Raw genomic sequence first — 8,656 nt, 5'->3', positions numbered from 1 at the left:
AGATCATTTCGATGGCCAATACAGCTGAAGAAAAGTGAGAATTTAAACGCTTTTTTAACCACATGGTTAATGTTAACAGTCTAAATTGAAGTGTACTTTAATTTATTTTGTTTCTTTCAGGGCCTATTCACAATGGAGTTCCATGGCCAATATGGTGAGTTTGAGCTATGTATACAGCACATACAGTAATTCTAGGTGTTTTGAAGAAAACATATATATATCTAGAATCATATATATTACACAAATATAGATTCTCCTCTTTTTTCTTGTTCACTTTTGAGCAATAAACACATGAAACTGGAACAGGGAAACCATGAGGAACGTCATTCTTCCATGAGAGTTATCCGACAAGCTACAGAGTCCGTTTTTCACACTGGAGGGCTGCACCTCAGATGGTGTCGAGTCGCCGTCTGTACAAAAGGTATTCCAAGTGGTTTAGAGGTGACTGGTGTTTACAGTGGCTAATAGCAATGTGCTGGGAGCTAGAGCGGTAGTGGCAGGGAAATGACGGGATATTCTTGTTCACTTTGAGAGCAAACAGAACGAGAGCGAGATCAGGGAACCATGTCAGTTCTTCAAATTATAACAAGGCACCCCTCACCAAACCACACGCCAGGAGGAGGACGGCCAGTCCACAGTTGGATGATATTCTTGTACCTGAGAAAAGAAGAAACAAAGGACGTTACATGTATCTAGCTTGATGAATAGATAGACCAATGCAACTCAGTAAGAGAGAAATATTCAATTATAAATAGGGTAAGGCAGATTTGTCAACCGTCAGAGATTTTGCCACGCTAGTAATTAATTGACAAGAGACATGAGACTGTCAGTCAATAGCATTACTAACATGCACGAAACACTGCATACACCTTCAAGCCAGAGAACCAGCAATTGCATGGCAGCTACAATATACCATCTCACGCCTAAATATGGACGCTTACTCACACCCGTCTGCTTCTGATACCGACGCACGAGGCCCCGTTAGTGTCTCTGTGAGACGCACCAGGCTTTGAGGCCCCGTTAGTGTCTCTGTGAGACGCACCAGGCTTTCAACGAACTACAATGGAAACCCCATCTGGAGCAATATTAGTGACTGTCAGAGCAAGTGCTCTGGGTGTGTAAGGATGAAGAGCCGACCAAAGAAGAAGAAGAGGAGCAAGGTACAGTAGGTTGGATGGATAAACCAACACCGGACTGTAACCCAGGAGACCTGTGTTCATATCCCAACAATATGTTGTTGTCATTGTATGTATAAATGTATTTTTATAAACGTAGTAAGTTTAAATCAATTCACAATCTTTTCCTGAAACTATGTGTTTTTGTTTCAATTCACATTTTTAACCACGTGTTTACAGTGACCGCAGTGGAGCGTCATATGTTGATCCGCTGGGCAGCCCGGTGAGAACACCAAGAAAAAGTATGTGACAAATATAATAATGGCAAAATATCCTGGTTACATCAAATATAACATGTATAGAATTTCTTTTGTATGAATGTTTTTTTTTGGGCTGTGATGAGATGCGACCTTTCACCCTCCACATCGGGGCGGCTGTGGCTCCGGAGGTAGAGCAGTTGCCGTGTGAGTGTGAATGTTTATCGCTGCTGAGCAGGTGGCAGCCTCTGCCATGTATGAATGGGTGAATGCTGGCTTGTGTTGTAAAGCCCTTTGAATCACAAAAAAAAGAAAAAGAAAAGTGCTATAAAAATGTGGTCCATTTTCCATTTAGATGCTGCACCACCATCCACCACCCAACCCTCTGTCTGACTGTCCTCTGAAGAACTCTTCTTTCAACCTTCACACCCTAGTGTACTTTCCACCCAACCCAGTCGCTAGAATAAAAGGTTGGCATTGCACGTTTCTGCAAATCAAGGATACATTGATTCATCTAACATTTCTACATATGTGTATATCAACATTATAGTGTTTCTCAATTACATTTAGGTTTAGGCAACAAAACTACTTGACTGAGTGAAAGATCATGGTTTGGGTTCAAATAAGAACAATTCTTTTGGTTTCACACGGAACAGGAACAGCGGTGTCCTGGTGTTCACCCATCACCCATCCACCCCGACCTCCTTCCTACTGTGATTAAACCCAAATGTGACACGTCAAAAACAAATGTTCCCTTGAAACATAAATGACTGTGCAGTTTTGTTGTATGGGACCCTAATTTTGAGGAGACCAGAATGCAAGTGCACATTACTTCATGCAGTCGTACAAAAGCTTTTGTTGTTGTTGTTGCTGATTTTTTGTGTTATCTAACATGTGGTTGCCTGTTTGTGTTTCACCCTCTTCTGCGTTCCAAATGTTGCACCATATGGTTTCATTAAGTTTGATCCATAAGGCTGCAGTCACCTGTAAAGCCTGTGAACACGACTTGGCTGCAGAGCATGGATTCATACACAAACGTAGCAAATTACATCTAAATTCTTTCTTTGTACGAGTCATCCAATGGTTTTTAACACACCAAGTATGATTACGCCATTGAACATTCATCCAGTTACTTTATTGACTTTATTGTTTTCTACTGTCACAACACAACATTCTTATTTGTAACAAATAAGGTTGGCCTTGATTTACAGAGTCATCTCCTCAAACATGTCATGTTGAGGCTAATTGATAGAACATGGCACATAAATCATTAAAAAACTGTCAAATCTAAAATGGGCTTGTGAAGAGTGGACTTAGGCTTTACCTTCTTACATAAATGCTACTACCTTCACCAGACAAGCACAGGAAACTACAGATGTAGTTTCTGATAAACAGCCTTTGAAGTGTTATGAAAAGGATTTACATGGGCAGCTGCTGTTGCCTTAGCCCTGACAAACTGCTATCACCACTGCAGGCAGCTCTGACTGTTTACTGAGCATCTGACATGACTAACAACTGCAAACTAGAACACAGCCTCCTCAGCCTCCTCTTTGATCCGCCTGCGTCTCGGGGACATCGAACCTGAACTGATGAGAACAAAGTGAACCGATGACAACAATGCGATCCTATGCAGCGAAATTCTGTGGACCAAAAATAGTGAAATAGAGGGAAGCGGAAATAGAGAAAGAAAGGAGTTGAGAAGCTTGAATGGAGAGAGAGGTGAGAAACAAGAGAAGTTGTATGAAATACAAAATGAAATATTCAGTAAATCACATTGACATTGACCGGATTCCCGATGGTTCTAAGAAGGAAACCATCCAGGGGGATACTTTGTACCTTGCGGCCCAGCTCTGGATTGTCTGGGCTGCCGGGGATTGGGGGGATGAAGGGAGGAGCGGTAGGGGGGAGCAGAGATGGAGGGCTTTGACCCTTTATGCCTCCCCACCACATCTCATTTGGCTTGAGGTGATCTAGGGAACAGGAGTGCCACAGAGGGGCAGCAATCACTCTGGGCCAAAACATCCTTCACACAGAGAATAATTAATCAGCCTCCAGCTACGAGTCAGAGCAAGACACAGACGCAGAGCGACAGCACACGGAAAACCATGCACTAATTCACCAATACCAGGGGTTCTTCAATCATCTACCCATTAGCAATGTTGGGGATGTACAAGTTTACTTGAAAAACAGAAAAGCTTTTTTGTTTTTGTGGTTACACCGAGCAGGTTTTCCTGGTGGCGATGAAGTAAGTGTGAGACTCGAAGCAGTTGCCAAGCCATGCCATTCTGAACATCTTGCACCATTTCACACAGCAGTAAGAACATGTGTCGAGTGTGGGGGTGCTGTGGAGATGACGCAATACGGCATCATCCAACACAGCATACAGCCTATGCTGCACTGAGGCTGCGCATGTTTTCATTATGGCCCTTAAAAGAATAAGTTGTACACTTCATGATGAACGTAAATGTTTGTTTGACAAAGGATGGATATGAAAACATACACAAGATAAAGGCTACACAGTGAATCCTGGAACTGTGGCCTTTTTCTACACAGTGCAGCCAAATTCTAGGCAAAAATAAAAAAGAATAGACCTACAAATAGAGGTTGTATTTTGTGAAAGTTCACTGTTAAAATGTCAAGGATGCATTACTGTTTGTATGTGTATGTGTGCAACCTTTCAATTCAATAATAAAGAACACCATTCAACTAAAGATTCACTATTAAACTATTACTGAAATCAAAATATCATTGGAATATGATTTTGTAATGTATAGTTGTGAACATGCAGGTCCTCCACCATCTGCCAGTGGATGCTGCAGCACACCCTCCACAGCCCTTCTTCCATCTGTCTTAACATTTTAGGTCTAGGCATGAGGTCACATATCTCACTGTAGCAGGGTTTAAAGAAATCATCCCGACTGCTTCATTTTTCTGTTACTCCTACCATACTGCACATGTACAGGTTTAATTCACAACCATGTACAGCACCTACATGAATCAAATCATTACAATGAACTGACAAGTTCCACAAGGTTTTCAAAGCGTCAGGCTTCAATGTCGGATTATGAGGTAAAAATAACAGTTGAGCTTTATCCTGCACTGCACGACTAATCTGGTGGAAATGATGAGGAGTTGTTGAGGGTGAATCTTGTTGAATGTCTGAGTGTTGAACTTCGTGTCTACAGCTCCGTGCTGTGAGCATATTTCTTCATGTAATTAAACAAAAACACAACTTTACTCGGCTTTAGAAAATAATCTTGGTTTGGCTTGAAATAAGTATGTTTGTTACGTCATTTAACTGATGGAAATATATTAACATAAGTCAACGTTGACTTGGTTTCACATTGGACCCTAAGAGTGGTCTAAGAGTAAGTCCTGTGTTGTTCAAGCCATCCATCCCCTCTGACCTCCTCTATACGCCGACTTCCACATAGAAACATGTTTGTGATACAACAAAACAAACGGAATTGACAGTACAGGTTTTTGTAATTTGAATGTGATTTTTAGGAGGCAGGCTGTGAATGTACACCGACAGCGATGGGGACTAGTCTGTCAACTAGGTGTGAGAATGGCTTTTACTAATGTCAGGTTAAATTGATGGAATATATGTGGTTGACATAAAATAGTGCTAACCTGATGACTAACCAAGTGAAACAAAGCAAAACATATTGGATTGAATAATAATTCAAATGTTCTTATTTCATACCAAACTAAATAAAGTGAACAATTGTTGCTGGATGATCTCACTTTGGGATCAAGTTTAAAAAACAAGAAACAATTCCATCTATTGGTATTGGTTCACAAGAACTGGCTTATTGGGAACCACTTTGTGTTCCACTGTCTTGCCGAAGGACACTTTGACATTCAGGCAGGACGACCAGCTTTGAACATTCTAGGCTGCGTCCTCCTGGATATAAAACCATTCATCATCATTTCCTGAAACAAAAACAAAAGAATCTCATCCTGTCTTCTTTCTTAAGGAACAACAACATACAGTTGCAATATATTAAGCCAGTGCTGGGTCATAATTATATCCTTCTGGGTATAAAATGATGGGTCACCCCACGCTGCACAGCTGGGCTGGGTCATTTCTTTGGCGTCAGTCCTTACATCGTCCAGATGTATTATTAAAAATCCATTGAAGCAACTCTTAGCAGTGCTACAGTCCCTCTAGAATCTGGTGATGAAGCCACTCCTGTACAGAGCAGCAGGGGGATTGTTATTCATACATTATTGATTTGCTGTTGTAGGGATTTCTATTGCTTTAGTTGGTATTTGTGAAGTCATTTTCCAGTTTCTCTGAGAAACCACAGAGTGTAAAGGAAGGTGCATGAGGTTATGAGCAGCTGGACAACTGAAGATAGCTGTAGCTCAGAAATCCACTCAAAATGAACATATAGCACCAACACACTGTCACCATTAATATACAATTTCATATTTATTTATTTATTTCAAAGTCTATTATAATCGTCATTTACATTAGGTACATATATATGACATTTAACCTCTACTACATTTAACCCATCTCCAGCATATTGGGAGCAGTGGGCTGCTGTGTGAAGCACCCGCGCAGCGATTTGGGGTTCTGTGTCTTGCTCAAGGACACTTCGGCACAGGACACATAGCCAGGGATCGAACTGCCAACCTCTCTACCGCATGAGCCACGGCTGCCCCATATAGTATAGTATAGTGTAATGTTCCAAAATCCAGTCAGACCCCCCAACTCTTTTCAGCGTGTTTCTGTCTTCTCTTGATCTTCAGTGTCAGAAGGATGTGTCGACATGCAGACAGACAAACAGCAGGATGTGCTGCTGTCTCTACACCCAAATCTTGTCACCACTGGTTCCCAACCTTTTGGGGTTGTACCCATTTTAGCCAAGAATGGCCTACACAGGACCCCTCATTGCATGTTGCATATCAGTTGTGATCAGTGTAACCAAAGAAAGATGCTTTCTTCAGATTGACTCATTTTACAAAATGTGTCTTTAAAGACCTGAAGAGGTTTAACTCCTAAGTGTTTCACGAGAAAGAGCAAAGATATGACAAAAGACAGAAAAACAAGGACAGAATTATTTATCCCTAATTTCACAATCATTTTCCGGACTTCAAGTTTATCTTGTGACACAATTTGGAGGTATATCAACTCACTTGAAAAGCCAGTAATAATTGCACAGAAAAAATGCAATTATATTCATACGTTCACGACAACGCTCATGATCATAGGTGAGGGTCAGAATGTGATGGACTGGTGAATCGAGAGCTTTGCCTTCCGCCTCAGCTCTCTCCTCACCACAGCGGTCCATGTACACAAGTCATTTGGAGTCTTTCCTTCAGTGCCAGCCACATTGAAATACAGTCAGAATTTATGAGACTCATATCACACATATGATACTCTTTCAGCTTTCTCTACCTATAAGCATGCATCTGGTGTCATTTTGTTCTATCCTTGGCACAGAAAATGCATGTAAGCCAGGGATTCGGCCCGCCACGTCATGTTATGTGGCCCGCGAATCCTCCAGCAAAAAAAAAAAGAAAATTAAAAGTTAGACTTGATAATAAAAATATCCCCAAGGTCGAAATGATGAGATAGAAAGTCATAATGATGAGATACTCAAACACAGTCATAGAAGCAGCTCTTTGGCTGGTTACTCTACATTTGACATGGAAATGTATTGTGAGTACATTGAAGACTTTAAACGTGGCTTTACAACACATGAAATACTTCACCTGGGATTGTGCAAACGCACCCTTGAAAGGATTTTAAGCATTGAACAAAGTTATTGTAATAACTTGTGTTTGATATTTGTCTTTGCTATTTTCTTTAAAAGTTTGATCTTTGATAGAGTAATGTGGGTTTCTTAACCCTAAATTAAAAGGATTTAAGTTATAATAACAGAAATGTGCTTAAATATATTTTTACATTTATATAACTGCATGTACAATATTGTTACACTTGAATAAACAATAATCAGTTATTTACCAATATGTTAGGAGAAGTTAATTTACACAGTCTTACATTTACAACCGGCCCTTTGAGGGCGACCGTGATGCTGATGTGGCCCAGAGTGAAGATGAGTTTGAGACCCCTGATGTAAGCTTTACATAAACAACTGAAAAGTAACACTATGTCTAAAGCCGTTATTCTCATATAAATCACACATTATGCTGTTTTTCACTTCAAAACTAATGTTGCCAGTGAGCATACTAAAGGTAAAGGTACCTGCTGTTTCTGTGCTATTTTTAGAAAACAACAAAGAAGGAACATTTGTGAATCCTTGTTGTACACTACAATGCATTTGAATTGCTGAGTGAAGAAAAAGTACAAAGAGTCTAGCAATACAGCTGAATACACAAAAAACAACTACCTTTGATTTTGGCAGTAGTTGTATTATTTCACTCATCCATCAATGTGGCTAAAAGCATCTCCACCCACTTCCTGTCATGGTTTGGTTGACAAGGTCACTGTGCCTTTACAAGTCATTTTGGATTAATTTACAGCTGAGTTCTTGTGTGGTTATTCAGCTGAAGAAGGGACGCTTGAAGAAATGTGAATAGGGAAAAAGGTTTCCATGCCAAACGGACATCTGACTTTTATGTCTCAGAGTTTAGAACTACGCAGGACGCCTGTGATTTCTTCCACAGCCTAGTCCACAGAGGGACTTGAAATCCGACTTCTCTGTCGGCATAATGAGTGAGAATATCTGTCCGAGCTAATAGAAACCTTGTCAGGCTGTCTCGGTGCATGCTGGGATAGAATAGACCCACACTGAATACTCCTCATTTTGTCCTACTTAACCTATCACAACACACTGCATTTTGCCAAAATGTTTTTGGCGATGTGAAATGGCGATGTGGAATATCAATTCTGGGCCAGCGAGGCAGTGAGGTTCAGTGAGGCACAGAGGTGAATCACCACAGCACCTCCACAGGGAGCTCAAACTGGCTTCATGCCAGTTCCATCTCCTCCTGCTGATCCCTGGCCAGCTGACTGGCGAGCTGACTGTCTCTTTGACTTGCTTGCTTACTTGCCTGGTGGCTCTGTTCAACAAACGGCTGTCTTGTTGACTGATACACTCTCTATCTGACTGGATTTTTGGCTGACCGACTGATTAAATACAACTGGATGTCATTACGTTGCAGCTTGACTGTTCAACTATAAGTGAGGGAAAATGTGATAACACAGTCTGGCGGGTAATGCAAAAGCTCCAAAATGACCATCCACGCCGTTTGAAAGGATCCCACCAGCAGTTGTGTGTTTTAGCTGACATTACTGCAGCCATTTTC

General features: G+C 41.0%; 1 protein-coding gene across 1 annotated transcript in view; it reads right to left on the bottom strand.

Moving 5' to 3' along the window:
- Positions 1–580: 580 nt before the first annotated feature.
- vstm2a (V-set and transmembrane domain containing 2A) overlaps positions 581–8,656 on the bottom strand; it is a gene marked incomplete at both ends in the record, with an annotated part of 75,937 nt that continues 67,861 nt past the window's right edge. The window contains one exon of the mRNA XM_079181009.1: positions 581–657. Coding sequence (XP_079037135.1) covers positions 581–657 — 77 coding nt within the window. The remainder of the gene's footprint in view (positions 658–8,656) is intronic.

The sequence above is a fragment of the Pholis gunnellus genome, assembly GCF_910591455.1.
Source record: "Pholis gunnellus genome assembly, chromosome: 20".
NCBI lineage: Eukaryota > Metazoa > Chordata > Actinopteri > Perciformes > Pholidae > Pholis > Pholis gunnellus.
The sequence above is the reverse complement of the archived record's forward strand: the minus strand, read 5'-3'. Positions and strand labels throughout refer to the sequence as shown.